The sequence below is a fragment of the Diadema setosum genome, chromosome 5 (genome assembly GCF_964275005.1).
Source record: "Diadema setosum chromosome 5, eeDiaSeto1, whole genome shotgun sequence".
Taxonomy (NCBI): Eukaryota; Metazoa; Echinodermata; class Echinoidea; order Diadematoida; family Diadematidae; genus Diadema; species Diadema setosum.
In genome coordinates, this window is record NC_092689.1 from 13,775,497 (window position 1) to 13,794,479 (window position 18,983).

The 18,983-nt window shown below is 38.2% G+C and overlaps 1 protein-coding gene across 1 annotated transcript; it reads right to left on the bottom strand.

Moving 5' to 3' along the window:
- Positions 1-1,095: 1,095 nt before the first annotated feature.
- LOC140228534 (calcium-activated chloride channel regulator family member 3-like) lies at positions 1,096-10,620 on the bottom strand. The gene is made up of 4 exons (XM_072308766.1): positions 10,391-10,620; positions 3,018-3,261; positions 2,316-2,457; positions 1,096-1,157 (listed from the first exon to the last, which is right to left on the bottom strand). The coding sequence occupies exons 1-4, from the start codon at positions 10,618-10,620 to the stop codon at positions 1,096-1,098; spliced, it is 678 nt and encodes a 225-aa protein (XP_072164867.1).
- Positions 10,621-18,983: the final 8,363 nt, after the last annotated feature.

Sequence of the window (18,983 nt, forward strand, 5' to 3'; positions counted from 1 at the left end):
AAGACGGGTTGATATTTGCGGCTAAATAAGTTGTACTCGTCGAAACTATTTCCGATGGCACAGAATATGTACAGTGACTCTTGATTCCTGAAACGCACACGCACACATCAGTTAATTGCAATCTTGCTGAATGAAAAATCCCTTGATACCTCGAGTTTCAATTTACCAATCACATTACCAATATCTAAGAACGAAATAAAAGTCTTCAAGTTTGCATTCATGTTGACAACAACAATGCATCAAAAAGATGCAAAATTGGTCTTGTAGATGTTCCCCAACACCGCGCAAGTACAAGTCCTCTGTCTGACAGTGATATCATCACTGTTTATCGGAACAAAAAAGCCTAAAGCCCCTTTGTCTCTCCGGGATTAACCGCGCTGTTCCCGGTATTACCAGCATGATCCATGACGTACCGTCATGTCCGTGGGGGGAACTTACCAAGGCAAGAGGCCACAAGAAGCCACGTTGATGGTGCTGCAAATATTGTTTACCTCAAGAAAATCCATTTAACCAGTAATTTACAATTTTTTCGATTGTTTTCCCGAAGTACCTGCAACACAGATGCCTGTAGTTTACTGGAAAATCTTTTGGTCCTTTCTCATAAATAGGTGTTACTTTCGCAATCTTTAACGTATCAGGAAAGCTTCCTTACTGTATACGGGATATAACATTAGAGATTGAACGTCATATACATGTAGTAGTATAAAACCAAATCAGCAAATAAGATTCTCTCCTCTGTTTACGAAAGTAACACCAAAACCAAAACCACGTGTAATGTGATGCTCTTCTGTAAAGGGAATATACATTTACGTTTATGTTTATTTGGCAGAGATAAAATGCATGGCTTCTCCTAATTATAAAAACTCATAGACATTACGGAGATCCAAAAAAACTAACGTGTGAACAGTGCAAAGTCCTTTGTAATACAAAACAAAACAAAGCAAAGTAAAACAAAAACAAAAGAATAACAACAAGAATACCACATTTTCTGGTTGCGCGAAATGCGCCAAGATTTCCACTTTTACAGCTACTTGAGCTGGCAGAGATCACAAGCATCGAAGCAACGCTGATGGAAACCCAACTGCGCTGGGCTGGTCATGTCTCAAGAATGGAAAACCACCGCCTTCCTAAGATCATGTTGTACGGGGAGCTCTCTTCTGGACACCGAGACAGAGGTGAATGGACCCAAAAAGAGATACAAGGACTGCTTAAGAAAGCTTTGAGCCTACCGCATTGACCACCGACAATGGGCTGCTGTTGCCTCTGATCGCACATCTTGGCGTCTTACTGCCAACTGGCAGCAACCTCCTTTGAAAATGACAGCAGGGTCCACCTCAATAGAAAAAAAGGCAACGGAGGAAAAAAACCCAACACCAATCCAAAACCAAGCACCAATTTTCCAGTGCAACCGTTGCAACCGTGTTTGTCTGTCCCGTATCGGACTCATCACCCACTTTCGAGCCTGCAGCAGATGTGGACTTCCTTAAATCTTCATTCGCGATGCAAAGCCATACGATACAATCCAAAAGTCATAAAGGCCATGAATTGACACTAAGCACATACAATGTATTAAGACCCATTAGTCCAACACTATCATTATGGGCAAATAAGGTCTAGGAGTTCGGCACTATTGAAGCAAACAGTGCCCGCGAGTTCGACACTAAGGAAGGAAGGCCCACGAGACCGACATACAGTATTATGCCCGGTTCTGTAATGTCGAACTCGTGGGTCGTTTATACCTTGTGTCGACCTCATGTGCCTTATTTTCCTGGTGTTGAATTCGTGGGCATTGTTTGCCTACTGTCGAATCCGTGGGCATTATCTGCCTAGTGTCGAACCCATGCGATGTATGACTCATGGGCTGTATAACTCATGGACCTTATTCCAATGTCGAATTCGTGGGCTGTATGACTCGTGGGATGACATCACGCACACAGCACAGTGTGCTGTGTCACACAAACAAACACACAAATAAATACAAAATCACCCAAGCTTTTCCGTATTTCGCATCTCAATTCAATTCAATTCAATTCAATTCATTTATTTCATTCTCATTTTCTTTCCAACAAAACATAACACGAGGTAAATCAGAAAATTCATCATAAGCATGTATACAGTACAAAGTGCGAAGGATTAACGATATACAACAAACTAATAGAGATGAATCATGTATACATACGGGAAAATACAAAGTTATATTTTGAGGAGAAAAAAAGAGAACTGAGAGGTCCACTAAAAAGCAGTGCTTGTAGATTGTGGACCACTCAAGAATTTCTTCCAAAAATACAGTACTTCACATACAATTACAATCTCACCTGATATCCCTATGGCACACCTCGTAGCTTCCACTTCGTCAGTAATAGGATTGGTGTAGAATTCGTGATCGTTGATATCGCCAGGATTTGCGTGCTCATCGAACACGCCATATCGCAGGTGAGCCCATTCGTGTACTATGACCTCCAAAATGAAAAGAATGACGTATGTTATTAACACACAGATAGTACTGTGATACAACTAATTCCTTAACTTGGATATTCAATTCGGCATTCCTTATGTCTAACAAAAATAAAGGATAAACAAAATAGACGAGATCAGTCATATTGCTCCGACATGGAAAAAAGCCACAACGAACCGTGAAGGTATTTAAACAACTGAAAGAGGATAGACAGATAAGATACATATGTTAAAGCCGTCAGTGTAAACATTTTGGAAAGTAATAAGTAAAATATATTATTTTTATTTTAATGATCACTGTTGTGTCATAAAAGTTGAGTATTTTGCTGATGAGAACTGATGGTACAAAGGATCATCTATTATAACTGAAACAAGTCTTTTAGTATTTATGGCATAAAATAGTCCTGCACGTGCATATAATTTGTAATATAATACAATTCGTCCAAGGAATATTTTGCACTATGTATGAGCCCCTATCTGGAAATGAAAGGAAAGGAAAATAAAGCATACGATTGACTTGAATTGAATTACATTATATATCATATACTCGTATATTCATATACCTGTCCAGGAGATCCATATCTGTCAGTGACCGCTGGATTTGTTAGATAAGATGGTGACAGGCGCATATACATGCCTGGTTCCCCGCACTGGCCAGGTTGCTGGGTTTGGGGCTGGTCATTGGCATCACTACTAATTCTGACATCACTGGTGTCGTAGGTCTCCCACGTGACCTGTTGGTAGTCAGCTGAATCCGCCCAATCAGCAGGAACTAGGATCCGAACGGTCTTGAAATAAGCAAATCGCCTGTTTCAAAAAGAGGCCAGTGAGCTTTCATCGTATCAAAATATCGACAAAATTGATTATGAATTTCTTGACGAAACAAAGACACCACAACTTTAAGCATGAACTTGATAATAATTGTGAAAGAATTGGTGAGAAATCATTTCAATTTCGGTTAAATCAAAGACGTATATAAAGCGGTAACTGAAATTGTGATCAGATTTCTAATAATAACAGCGTGAGGCGACGCGGGGGGTCGGCCTTATGTATTTCCTTTGCTTTTTGGTTCGGCTATCTCCTCCGAAGCCGTCGGCTCCGGGCCCCCGAGACCAGTGCCATCGGCCGAGGGAGAGTATCCTACATCGAACGACCCGGGCTTCTTCCGCCCTCCGCCTCCGTGTCGACGTCGAGGGCGGCAAAGAAAAAGTGCGAGCTGTATGGGGCGCCAAGTGTCGCATGGTCTATTTCGTTACTAATTAGTCATTTTTCGTCGACGAAATGATCATTACGTTACAAAATGTTGTCATTTCCTAACGAAATGAACATTTCGTCATTTCGTAACGAAATGATCATTTCGTCGACGAAATGCCTGATTTCGTAACGAAATAGGCCATGTGATACTGGTTACAGCTCGTTATTCCGAAGGTTCGTTATTCCGAAGGCTCTTCAGTCCGAAGATTCGTTATTCCGAAGGTTCGTTTTTCCGAATTTCATTTTCGAATGAACAAATCTTCGGAATAACGAACCTTCGGAATAACGCCACAAATGTTCGGATTAACGAACCCTTTTTCATTTTCGGATTAACGAACCTCTATAGGGAATTTGCGTGTTTCGGATTAACGAACCTTCGGAATAACGAACCTTCGGAATATCGAACCTTCGGAATAACGAACAGCACCCGTGATACTTGACGCCCTATACAGATCGCACCAGCTCGCAGGCTCAGGTCGCACAGTCCACAGTGGGCAGTGTTCTCTCTCGCTCGCCCAGCTGATCGCTCGCAGAGACAATGGACACACACGCATAATGAGTACGGGCAAAGAGAATTTGTGACCGTGCACAACAAAACAAACAAAAAGTCGCACCCCTTGATTTTAAGTGAGGACTCAAAAAAAGGTGAAATGGTTCAACCAAGTCAATCTTGAGTTTTTCATATTTTCTGAAAGAGCTATTCTTCTTCTACATTTTTCTTCAGTTTGGTATCATAACATGAATGTAAAGTGTGTTTTTGGCAGTTTTTCCACAATCCTTTTGGGGGAAGAGTAGAATGATCAGGTTTGTCGTAGAGGCCACTTTCCATGTCTTGAAATCCTTTGCGCACTCTCCACTTTCAAGTCTAATAACTTTTGATAGAATGACGCTACTGCTTTGAAAGTTAGCGGTAATCATGAGCAGAATATGCTTATAGAAAATGCTCAATTTCAGCTTAATTTGATAATCCCTTCATTGTTTTTGCTCCGGTGGTTTACATCCTGTGTTTTGTCCCTTTCATGGCACAGATAGCACGGCTTGGTAAAGATTAAGCGCATGAATAGACGTGTGCTTCAGAGCCTCTTTTCTCAGTTCACACTTTTCCAGAGTGTGTGCTGTCTTTCCAGTGGGTAGGTTAGGGGAGTCCATTTGAATTGAGTTATACATCATTAAAGCTTAGAGTCTGCTCTTTCAGAATCTGCTCTTAACTGAAAATCCATGTTTGGCGACTTTTTGTTGGTTTTATGGTGCACGGTCACATTTAATATCTTCGGGTACGGGTATCGGAGAGTGGCCTGTATGTATTGTGCCTGTGTTGCATGTCGCAATAAAGTTCTCGGTACACTGGACATTGCACATTTCGCCACCGGCGAGTCCAATAAAAGCTACGAATGCCGTATTTTATCGTATTTTCGCCCAACTGCAGGATCGTCTGCACCTAAGGTGAGTCATTGAGTTTATTCTCACATCAGAGGGGCCCGTTTCATAAAACTTGTCATCAGTGACAAGTTGTCATAGATGTAATAAGCTACTGAAATCCTTGCATCTGATTGGCTGAGAGCAAATTTGTCATAGAAATGTGGCAGTTGTCACTGATGACAAGTTTTATGAAACGGGCCCCAGATGTCATTGTACACAGACTGCTGTATGGCTATTATATCCATTTTACTATGACATGTCCGTGCCAGTTGTGATTGCCTTTTATGATAGGGGTTGCAATAATGAACACGCCGCTTCATAATCCGAACATGGGTCCATTCGTGTACCCAGTGGGCCCTACTGCTGCGTACTGTATGCGGAACGAGCAGCCTGGGTCAGCCGGTTAGAATGTTTCTGCATACTGTTATAAGCGTTGGTATTTTATCAAATTTCTACGAATCCACATAATTCCTCACTAAATATATAAGGATGTTGAAGTGACGGGCATGTTGTAAAATCGTGGTGTCGGTCAGTACAACTGTCTCTGTGATCTGAGACTTGCAAAATTTTACTGCGTGCTCCGGATGGATACTGTATACAATAACTTTGTATGAATACGTACACACGAGAGGTGTGAGACGCCTCCATGATCACACGTCGGACGTGTGCCATGGACAAATCTCTTCCTCTCCCTCTCTCACCCTCTCTCACACTCTATTTATATCCTGTAGAACTGAGCAGTGGAATAGTTAGTGTATGTTTTCCAGTGACAAATTCTTTAAAAAAACCCACACATACACACACAAACACCACAATTTTAATGATGAAAAGAAACAAATATGAAACATATATTAAAAAAATGTGTAAAAATATAACAAAAGTCTGAGTCGCATGAACGGGCGGTTCTATGAAAGGTCTATACAGCCACATGTTCTTGAGAGGGGATTTATGAACATCAGAAAGAAAGAGTGAGAGAGAGAGAGAGAGAGAGAGAGAGGATGAACGATCCATTTGCATTTCAGGAACAAGTCATGACCCACAATAGATAAGATTGTCATCGGATGGAATGGGCGCAGACGTGGAAAAAATTGTTTTGTTTTTTTTTTCAAATAGAAAGAAGTATAAATGTATAAATAAAAAGATATATAAATGATGATATAACCAATTTGCATCTTTTTAATGAACCGGAAAGGTGTGTGTGTGTGTGTGTGTGTGTGTGTGTGTGTGTGTGTGTGTGTATGTGTGTGTAATGATCCATCAAACAAGTGTACCAACATTAGGAACCGACGACAACCCACTTAGATGGGATTGTCGTTGGGTGGGAAAATCATTTGTGTTTTTAATAATGAAAACATGGTAAAAGAAATATTAATCATGACATAAGGTACTTTACTTAGTACTTTTCAGCTTTCTGATGAAGACAAAAGATGTATGTGCGTGAGGGCCAGAGGGGACTCATATATTTTTTTTTCAACGGGCGGGGAGACTGAGGGTGAATGGAATGGATGAGGGGAGATATGCAGGGCATATGTCAAGGGCAACCCCCGGTGCTTCGACGGGAAGAATCTTTGGGCAAAAATCAGGGAAGTCATAAGCATTTTGGGGGACTTTTTTCCAACTTTTTTTTTTATTATTATTGTTTATTTTGTAACCAAAAGTGTGTCTGGCAGGGGGTGGGGGGGGGACAAGAAGAAGACAATCGTTGGGTTACCACGGGTATTATGTTGGTGCCAGAAGTGTCTGTGTGAGTTTGGGGGGGGGGGGGCAAGAAGACAACCCTCGGATTTCCACGGGTGTTGTTAACATCTCTAAATCCAAGTTCTGTGATAACAGCAAGAGGGGCTAAATCCATGGACCGGGTCCTCAGCTCAGGTGTTAGGAAGGGATGGTCATGGGTAGAAGAGGGTGCAAACGAAGGAAGGAGAAAATAATAAAGTTCTTTCTTTTTAACTAATAAAAACGGGGCAAAAGAAATATGAATGAAAAAATATGAGGCCTTCAAACCCGTGGATTTCCACGGGTGCTGCTAATTTATCAAATTCATCTAGAGTGACACATTCTCACTTATTTTACTTCCCATAATGTAATTAATCAGTGTATATAACGGAAGTCATGCACGCGGTCGGTTTAGTTGATTTCCAGGAAGAGTCCATCATCCAAATTCTGCTTAATTTCTCAACTACAACTTTCTAATCAAACATTTTGCAATTGTTTGCAATGTAATAACGTATATGGAAGCATTGCGTTGTACCAAAATCAATGAAATGGTCAGGCAGGAGCCTTTACAATGCTTTATGCAATCAAACCCATGAGAGTTCGATTCCATGCCTGTGTAATGTCGTTTGAAATCTATATGAATTTTTTAATCAGGAAACAAAGTTTACAGAATTCCATACACAGGTACATGAGAGTCAATTTGGAAAGATTTTCGTAGATATATATATATATATATATATATATATATATATATATATATATATATATATTCCTTTTGGGGGGTTGAGTCATACCTCTACCTCCATGAAGGGAATTCTTGATATCGCAGTAGCATAGTCATTTTGGCCATTCCCTGCATACAATGTTGGACATCAATTCTGTTGATATGTTACGTACATTGCTCATCGCTGGTGCCCACAATTCCGGATTTGGTTTGTAGTCATTCATGTTTACCGCAAAGATATTCTGTCCCAATTGTATGGGCCAATGTCGATTGTACCATTTCAATGAAATCACAGTTTGGTCGTCCTTGGTACGTCATCGTCTGACGTAAGTCCTCACGAACTAATCCTGATTACTGTAAGGCTTTGAACTGTGTAGGCATTCCGGTTTACACGTCTCTTCATGCTTTGCTTTGCATGTTATTATACTTCGCTATAATAAATGTGTCGTTTCTTCAACCATTTCTGTTCTGTTCCACACGGGGGGGGGGGGGGGGGGGAGGGAGGGTAAACATATCATTTTGCTCCCCTCACCAATAATTCTCTAACATTTTTGTTAGCTTCATTGGCATATTCAGCGAATTACCGCAGCATTAAAATAATGTTAATTTCATCACAGGAAGCCCGAATACGCATATAATACGACTTCCCTTTTCAAAGGTTTTTCTATGACCAGGAATCAATTCATAACACCAGTTCGTATTCTCAAAGAATGGAATGTCTTTGATATATCATAATTATCGTAATTAGTATGATATGTATGTGCAGTGTACAATAGTCCAGTATAGCTGGTACCATACACCATGCATGTATAAGACCTGGAAAATTGTGTAAGTACAAGGTCTTTGTAGATTCGTATTTTTAGATGGGTACGAGCAATGCATTAAAAATAAGCTTGGTTGCCACCTTCTCTACCTTGGGCTTTTATCTTCCATTAGCCAAATTAGCATATTTAGCTAATATCAGTTTGTATTTTCAAATGCAAGCTTATTGAAAATTAAAGAATATGAAAATTAAGATAACACAATTTGCATATATACATAAGCGAAGTAGATGGCACCATATAATTGTACATTATGTAACCTTGTAAAATCGGAAGTTCAATTTGTTGCTGCTGCTGACTCATCGTTAGTCAAATGCTCTTTCATTATGCTACAGAAGTGAATTCTTGTGGAATTCCCTTTATATCTATATATAAATATTGATGTCCACACATGATGTCATAACTCTAGTTGTCTCCTCATCCAGCGGTTCCAACAAATTTTTAAAATTCATAACTTTTGCATCGATTGTCTGATTTTCCTCAAACTTTCACTGATGTGTTCTACTGCTGCTCTCCCTCAATCCACAATTCTCTTTGGGTTTTGGTTTCATTTAACTCTTTGAAGATTAGCCCCGAGTATACGCATATTCGAGTAAGTGTTAATGGGAAATGCGTGTTAAACCATATACGTCCAGCAAACTCATCTCGTCCTACATGGGTTGTCTTACGATAGACAAGGCAACATGTCGTTCTCCACCTTGTCTACCTTTATAAACATCATTGCATTCCAGCATGTCTTCGGAATCCAGTGAATTGCTTGAATTGAATTACAATGTGTGTGCTTGAAATGACGTCACTGCACTGCACTGTTTGCATTAGTCACGTGATTGCATTATGAAAAATCGCTTTCCGGTATCTTGCATGTAGACCCCATTGTTAAATTGCGTCCCCTCCATGGGCCAACAGTTTGAGGTTGTATGCCCACACCCTTACCCCCCCCCCCCCCCCCCCAAATCCAGCATCGGCACTGGCGTCCGTGTTGTAGTGCACACGCTGAAAGTGAAGAGAGTCCAGCGAGCGTATAGAGTGATTCGTCATAGCATGGCGTTCCCATTTGCACTTACAAGTATGTCAACATGAAGACAATGCGAAGACAATGCGGAGGGGATTTCCCGTTTTATTACCACTTACTTCTTTGAAAATTCTGTGTATCGGCCTTGAAAATGTTCACCGTCCAATTCCTTGCATCAGCATTATAAGAACAAGAAGCTGGTTGCACGAAAAGAAATTAGTTTTTACATTCATCCTTAAAATAAAGTTGAATTGAATTAAATTGAATTGAATTGAATTAAATCCTACACAGAAAAAGACATTCAATCATGAACAAGTAAGGTTTTTTTCTCAATTTCACAGACGGCTTCTCCTTTTATACAGGACTTCTTCTTCTTCTTCTTCTTCTTCTTCTTCTGCTTCTTCTTCTTCACTTCTTTGTTCCCCGTAATTTAGAGACCTCAAACCGTTTTTTAGACTGCTCACCAGGAGGGAGGGGGCTCAACGGTGTCAATACTATCAATTCATCATACCCAAAATAGGTGATAATAATGCAGATTTTGATTTGCTCGTAATTCCCAGATTTCAAATATAATATGGCTATCAATGCAGCATTGAAAAATATATTCAATAGAAAGTGAATGGAGCGGACATTTGCGTGAAAGTACTTGAAATCTTTGAACAAGAGGCGTAGAGAGAGAGAAGACGCTTCGGTATTACATTGAAATCTATACGGCCATACACCAGTTTGTTTTAGCTTATCATGATACAACACGGGCATAAAGCGAAAGCATTTATTAGGACAAAAATCATATCCCATTTTGTCGTAATCCGTTTTAGAATTGTTGGTTAGAAGGTTTTGTTGTTGTTGTTGTTATCATTTGTTTGTTTGTTTGTTTGTTTGTTTGTGTTTGTGTTTGTGTGTGTGTTTTCTTTTTAATCGATGGTAGCAAATTCAATATGGATGGTACTGCAGAGCCCATTGCAATAGTTACAGGAGTAATGCACTCACCGTGTGGCTACGTAAAGCTGTCGAGAAGCCGCCGTGAAAGCTTCCTTGATCTCGTCCAGAAGCTGTGGGAAGTCGGACTCACTCACCCCCGGCTGGATGGCAATCAACAGATCCTGGTAACCACGATCGGTCACGTTCAGGTATACCCGAGATGATGATTCCAACGAGGACACCGACGAGATGGCAAAGAGCACAGTGAGGCAGAATACAAGTAATTGTATTGTTGCCATTTCCTTTTTGTATTAGTCAGTTGCTTTGTTTTGTTTTGTTTTTGAAATTGTTGCTGTTTTGCGAGCAAATAGATTTGACAACTCAAGAGCTAATGATATTTTCGTTGATTGAAAAACAGACTTTAACTTTGAACGCCGACAAGCAGACGATTGTACCCAATGCAGGATCACCTTCTTTCACGATGCGTCTTCTGATTTAAGCCTAATCCTACCTAGTTTCCCCAAGGAGTGTTAAAGAAGGTACTGTAGGCGTACTAGGCGAGGTGGTTCCCCGGATACATGTTGTTGCTTCTACAACAATCGTGAAATGAGTGGACTATGGTCACGCTCCGCTTGGCACACTTACCTTGTAACGACACGTCCAGAAGCGGATCACCGTTTGAATGCAGCATTGAGCTCTAAGAAGTGTCACGATATTCAGTGGAGATTAGTGGGATGCCGTATATCATGGTGCTGCAAGTTTGTTCAAGGACAAGTCCACCTTCATATTATACAGTACATGTGGATGGAGAGAATGTGGCAATATTTCTAGAACACATCAGTGAAAGTCTGATGAAAATTGCACAATCTGTTCAAAAGCTATGAATTTTTAAATGTTTCTGCACATTCACTGCTGGATGAGAAGACTACTACAGTCATCAAAATGTATGATGTCACATGTGTATTACTAAAGATAAAAGGAAAATATAAAGAGAATTTCCCAAAATGTTATTTTTTGAAAAAATGACGTATGTTAAGGGTGATATTATTCCTCTGCCTTCTGAAAGAGGTATTTCTATAGTGTTCTTTTATTATGCGAGAAAAGTGAAAATATGTTGAAATTTCTCTATATTTCCTTTATATCGTTCTACACATGTGACATCACAAGCTGTAGTAGTCTTCTCATCCAGCAGTGACTTTCGAACGGATTGTCCGATTTTCCTCAAACTCTCACTAATGTGTTCTACTAACATTGCTGCATTCACTCAATCCTCATGTCTATGAAGGTGAACCTGTCCTTTAATACTTATTCTTCTCAGGATTGCTCAGTGCTGGGTCTGCTTGAATGGTTGTGGAGTAGATTTCTGAAATAATACTTACTTGGTCAAATTTAGAAATCTGCGAATTTCCATTCTTCTCATACATTATAAAACATGTAACCACTCCAGACAAAGACAAAGATGTCCTATGTAAGATGTTTTGTACTTTCACTGGAGGAATAATGGCGAAGGCAAGTCAGTCGCCACAGTTTTACTTTTATTTTTCGTTCTTTTTTGTTTATAAAAGTGTGTAAAACTTCTTTATTGTGTATGTTACATATATATATATATATATATATATATATAATGTATATAATATTTCATATATATATATGATTACATTTCAATTTCAATTTTCAATTTTCAATTTTCTCTTCGTATTTCTCAATGGAGAATACATGATAAACAAAATATAATTATACAGAATGTCCAGCTTGGATACATACATAAAGAAATAGGAATACATGTACAAACATAATACATAGCGGTCGATGTGTCATTTTCAATCAAAGTAAAGAATGCAAAGAGAAATACAATGGAACCTACTAAAAATCAAAGCTTGTTGAGTGTAGGTCCCAACAAAAGCCTAGTGTGGGGAACAGGATGAGGAGCACGGGTACAATTAAATACCAAAACTAAGGATAAACAAAAGAGAATGTCTATTAATACTCGGGGGTACAGAAGATTCTTCTCACACGTGTGTGATAAAATGAGAACAAGTAACCACATGCTGCACACTACAGCAGTTGCTCTAATAGCAATTTTGACATGGGAGTGATAGTGTGAATACGACATAATTTTAGGGTTTAAACATTCCGACTTCCGTAGACACGGGGAAAGATTCGAAAAATAAATTGCAATTCCTATATGTGATATACCAGCCAGCTGCAATGCCGCATGAAAAAAAAAGGAAAGAAAGAAAGAAGGGGGAACTATGACGCTATGCGACACGACCGAAGGTCTTACTAGAAGTGGAAGGAAAACACCGATGGGCAGGAATTTGAGAGAGCATGTAACTAAATGTATATATGCATAAGTCTGTTCACATGGCAACAACCGAGTAGTATAACAGAGCATAATAAAAAGGAATGTTAGTGCACTTGTGCGTTGTTGCTATTCAATACATGCTATCTGAGTTTGATCATGACAAACAGCTTTTAACTTCTGTTGGGAGATCATTCCAATATTTTGGACCTGTATACATAATTGTGTTTTTAGCGAAAATTGTTCGAGTGCGTGGAAGATGATAAGCGTCACTCTGGCGAGTTGGATAGTGGTGGACAGAATTGTTTCTTATGAACATCTGTAAAAAAAAAAAAAAAAAAAAAAAGCAAACAAACATTAGGAAAATCTTTTGAGGAAAATTTATACATAGAAATAGTTATAATCAAATTATAATCAAGTTATAATCAAACAAGTCTATCAATTTTAAAATCATTTTTTCAGAAATAAGGCGTTTGTGTGAGATAAATACCCAGCATGGTTAATAGTTCTGATCGCTCGCTTTTGAAGATATAACATTATATAACATTACGTTACATAATATTACATTAAATTAGATTATATTACATTACATTGCATGACATTATAATAAATAATTAAACAAAATAAATTGGATGACATGGAATCAGTGAATCGAAGTACAGTCCATTGAATAGATATGTTTTGAGTCTGATTTTGAAGGTGTCAACAGAAGGAGAATCACGGATTATCACTGGGATACTGCTCAACCTATTGATTTGTGCAATCACGATATCTCCTCACTCATTTATCATACGTGTAAATATTTTATTTTGTAACCGTCTGAAGGTTTGAATTTGTCTGTACATAGGTCTCACCTTTTCTTCAAGAATCGATCGCGTTCTTTCGCACCCATTGTATTAGTTTGGTCTTTTTTTATTGACTTTTTGTATCTCTTTCTGTTCTTTAATTCTCTCTCTCCCTCTCTCTCCCGCTCTCTGTTTCTCTTGAATATATCTATCGTTCGACCCTTTGTCCCATCCTTGATCTATGTTAGCTCCATGCATGCTCCCACTGAATAATTTGCTTGAAACAGGGTCCTAATTGATGAAGTTTCTTTTGATCGTTTTAAAACCACCAGGATAGCAAGGGGAGGGGGGCGGATTGGGAGGGCGAAAAAAGGATAAGAAAATTGCTTGTATATGCTTGTGAGGCGCTCCCTTTCAACATTTTCTAAAGTAACATTACATTGTCCAAATATTTCACCTAAAGGGTGCACCAGATCGTAAAATTTCAATTCTGAAAATGCAAAATCTCTCTTGCTTTGGAGGGAACTACCCCATCCCACACCCTCCCCCTCTGTGCCCTTTTCCCTAGCCCTGGTACACTTTTCAGATTGACAAAGAATTCTGAATAATTCTGAATAATTCTAAATGCACTCGACTTGTCACTTCAATTCTTTATGTATCTCTTTACCTGGGGCCATCTTCCTCGCCAAGCTTAGCTTATGATGATGGTCCCCTGCCTTTCATTTTTATCATATCCTATTGCTTCTTTTTATATATAATATTCGTTCTTGAAAAAAAAAATGTATGTATGATCCAAACGTTACGAATATTAGCTCTGTAAATGACTATGCAAGTATTTTGTTGATTTGTTGATTTGTATTGATTTTGAAATGCAGAAATAAAAACTGAACTGAACTGAACTGAACTGAATTCCAAAAACTCAAAAGTTCTCTCATGTACAAGGGGAAGATCCCCTTTTAATTAGCCCTCTCCTCATTCAATCCTCATTCAGTCCTCATTCATCCCCTCCATACCAGACAAGTCAGATTTAGTACAGTTTTTTGGCAATTTCCCAAATATTCCCAATAATTCCTAAACGAGATATTTCAATTTCACTTTAAAAGATGCAAAAGCTCCCTCGTAAGGTAAGCAAGGTTAGAGATAGCACTCTCCCATGCCTTCCCCCAACCCCCCCCCCCATGCATAGACCGTGCAGAAGACTGACAATTTTTCGAATATGCCAGAAACTGTGTGCATCAGATCATTTAAAAAAAGAAAAAAAAATCTCTCTCGTGTAGGAGTGGGAATGGGGCTTAAAATACTCCCTCTCACATCCTTCTGCTTAGTCTCCTTCCACAGACTTGCTACACTTGTTTGATTGACAAGTTTCCAGATATTCCAACAAAAGTGTGCGCAAACGGTCGAATGTCAGTTCTATATCAAACAAAGAAGAAGAAGAAGAAAAAAAACTCCCTCGAATATGGGAGGGTATCTCCCACCCTCCCATTGCTTGTTCCCTTAATTCTATAGAGCTAGTACACTTAGGGGAATAACAATTTCCGAAATTTTCACCAAAAAAACACTTCCCTGAAAAGACCGAATTTATTTCTACTTTTTTAATGGAAAAAATTCCAAGTATTTCACCCAAAGTTCTCTTTCTCCCAAATTTCAGGTATGAAAACACAAAATCACCCTCGTGTAGGAGGAGGAATACCCACCCTACGTCCTCGTGTTAATGTTTTTTTGTATTTGATTGCTTTTCAGACAGTGTTCATAATATCAACAAATCCGTTTAAATGAAATCTTTTTTATAGGCAAAATTGTTAGACATAATCTACATCCAAGTACTTCTACCTTAATCAAACCAGTGGGACTGTTTCCAGTCGATAAAACACGCAACAAACTAGCATCAGTTTACACCATTTACATAAAAATGAAAAAAAAAAAAAACAGCGGAGGACACCCCCCCCACACACACACGCACCCTATCCCTCCCCAACACACACACACCCTACCCTTCTCCCCCCCCCCCCCCATCAAAGCCTAGCTACGTTGTACGCCGGGCTGCTGTTTAAAACTACCACCCCCCCCCCCTGAAATTCTATCAAACCAAAGCATAAGGATCTTATACGTTAACCAATAACTTGTGTATAAGGTCAGCTACATTAGTTGCAAATTCATGGAGATCCATTGAAAGTGCAGCTTCATTTCCTCGTGATATCTCACTCAAAGAGTAACTTGACAGAGACTCCAACTCTCCCGTTTTCGACGGGAGATCTCCCGCCGAAAACCCATTTTTGCAAAATCTCCCGTTCTCCCGCTTGAGATTTAATTTCTCCCGCCCTGGCTCTGTGTCTCCCGTTGGAAAGGATTTCTTACTTATAGCTTTCGTACGTTGAAAAAATAGCCTTAGATAGCACCAGAGAGCATCTAGAACCCTAGGAACTTCGCACGCATCAACTTAGAGTCTCCCGTTTGTTAGGGGTTTCGGGCGGGAGAATCTCCAGATCAGAAGGTGCTTGGGGTTGGAGTCTCTGACTTGATACTATCAGTAAGGAGTTCGGTGATAATGATTAATGGGTTGGTGTAGATTTCGTTGAGACAGGGATCAGGTTTTAACTTTTTGTGAGATTATCAGAAACCACTTACGTGAAATATTAAAAAGATATTAAAGAGCGTACAGTTATACAGTTATCTTATGTTCCATTGATGTCTTTTATTGACATCATTGCAATAATATTTTGTATCATCAGCAGTTTGAGCTTAGACATGGTTATTCTACATATATGGCGCTACTTAAATTGACGGAAAGAATATCAAATGCATTTGAAAACCACGAATTTTTGTCGGAATATTTTTAGGCTTAAACCATTTGATTGTATAGACCATCGTATATTTACTATGAAATTGGAATATTATGGAATAAGAGGAATGTTTTGAACTGGTTTACAAGATATTTATCAGATCATACACAATATACAGTTGTAAATAATACAAAATCAGAATTGTGTCATGTGAATATGCAGGCGTTCCACAAGTTTCTGTACTGGGTCCTCTTTTCTTTCTTTCTTTTTTTTTTTCTTACTCATCAATGATTTGCAGTTTGTTAGCCCTAATTTGTTTTCTATATTATTTGCAGATGATACAAACCTATTTTTCTCAGGCAGTGATGTGCATAAAGATAATCATACATATGATTAATTCAAAAATGAAGAAAGTTTGTTTTTGGTTTACTGCAAATCGTTTGGTCTTAAACATTGATAAAACATGTTATATGGTATTTAAGACAAAGAGTAAGGTAATAGATGAAAATGTTCTACAAATATATATATATAGGCCATATCAAAATCAAGCAGGTCAATAGAATAAAATTTCTCGGTGTGACAATAATTGATAACGGTTTAACATGGAAAGGTCATTTTGATGATATTTGTACCAAAATAAGTAGAATTATTGGTGTTATGAATACCTGAAACACATATTTCCTTCAAAAATTCTTTTGACCATATACCATACAATGCTTTCACGGCATTTAACATATTTTGCAGTAATTTGGGGTCATAGGTCGTTATATTTATCGAATCGTGTTTTGGTGTTACAAAAGCGTGTAATAAGAATACTCTTGTAATGTAAATCCGTAAGCATACACTGCAGTATTGTTTGAGAAATTGAAAATTTTGAAGGTTGATCAAATTGTGCAATTACAAGTGGCTACATTCATGTTCTCATACTTCAAAGGTGTCTTAGCTGATACGTTCCGTAATTCATTTACCCCCCCCCCCAAAAAAAAAAAAGTGCATTCCGTGTCTACAACAATAGACGTGCCAATGAGATATGTTTACTTTTTTACAGATATAAGCTCTCAAAGACTACAATCAGATACACTGGAGTAAAATGCTGGAATGAGTTACCAACTTTTATTGAATAGAGTCCAACACTGTCATCTTTTAAACCTAAATATAATATGCTTTTATTCCAAAGTGCAATTGAATAATTCGTTGCAATAATTTTGCCGCCTTTCCCCCTCTTTTATTGTTGTGATGTTATTTGTTGTCTTTGTTTCTTAATGTATATTTCTTCACCTGTGTTTGCATCCCTTTAACTGCATCTCTGTGGTCAGAAAAAAAAAATCACATAACATGTGAAAATGACAGTTATGTTGCATTCATCTGAGCATTTACGGTAATAAAAGAAACATGACACTTGATAATGTATCATGAATGAACATTCGCTATTGCATTGTCTACTCATAGTACTGAATCATCACAAGATTTTGTAGTTATATCTATTTATTCATCATTCTTAGATGGATAGACTTTTCAGCATTTGCTGGGGTATTTTCGAAGAGGTTCATCAAAAGGAGAAAAAAAAACATAAACAATCCAAAGACATTCAGGAGGGGAGAGTTTACAAAAACGACTAAGCAAGAAATACGTAATTCAATTGAAATAGTACACAAATAATAATATAAGGGAAATACGTGTAAGTCAAAGAAATCAATCGATAAGTGAAAACTCACAAAGAGAGAAACAAAAAAAGAAATAACAGCCAAACAAAGGCAGTAACTCATACATACAAAATCAAAATGCCATAAACCCAACAATGTAAGACATTCAGTGCAATAGAGTTGATATTCAAATGACGTTTGAAACTCTCGACCGAAGCAAATTTACCAATACTGATGTCCAGGTTATTCCACAGTTTTTTGGTGAGTGAGTGAGTCTGAGTCTGTCTTTACCAGATCTTGTTGCATAAGAAGTTTCACGCACACAAAACATACTGCTTAAATACCATGGACAGCTCCCATGCTTACTGAAAACACGTACGCACACACACACCTACACACACACACACACACACACACACACACACACACACACACATACAATGCCATTGGCATTTGGAATTTGAACCGATTCATCCCGGGATATGTGCACATAATCATGTTGACAACTTCACAGTATGACAAATTTGTATCAAAATTACGATCTTCCTATCCGCTGTGTGGTTATCATTTCCACATTGAAAGGAATCCCTGCAACAGAACAGAATCATCAACCAAGGGATATTTGAAGCAATACCGATAACATTGGATGTTCGTGTATGGCATTGTTGACATTAGAGTTATTACACAACCATTCCTATATACTGTCTCAAAGCGGAAAGGCTGTAGTGGGTTGATTATTTGGAGAAACTCCGGATACTCATCCAAAAATAGAACAAACATTTCCTTTCATGTACATGCTCAAACCAAAAACTTGGAACTCTTCTAAATAAACACTGCTAAGAAACAAAGATCATTCAAAAATTTAAGCCATTTGTAATAATTACTCTGAAACAACCTCTATGCCGGGCTTGTAAGATAGCCTTTATCATAAACAATTGTATATATTTCTCTCTTTCTCTCTCTCTCTCTTCCTCCATATACATGTGTTATGTACAATATATATATATATATATATATATATATATATATATATACACATATTATATATATATATATATATATATATATATATATATACACATATTATATATATATATATATATATATATATATATATATATATATATATATATGTTGTTGTTATTGCTG

What these genes read in the sequence shown, in the direction of transcription:
- LOC140228534 (XM_072308766.1), bottom strand. Translation starts at nt 10,620, where the DNA reads ATGGCAACAATACAATTACTTGTATTCTGCCTCACTGTGCTCTTTGCC. An exon ending in GATATGGATCTCCTGGACAG is followed by an intron (nt 2,458 to 3,017) that starts GTATATGAATAT and finishes TTCATTTTGGAG; the next exon opens with GTCATAGTACACGAATGGGC. An exon ending in GTGTGCCATAGGGATATCAG is followed by an intron (nt 1,158 to 2,315) that starts GTGAGATTGTAA and finishes CTCGGTGTCCAG; the next exon opens with AAGAGAGCTCCCCGTACAAC.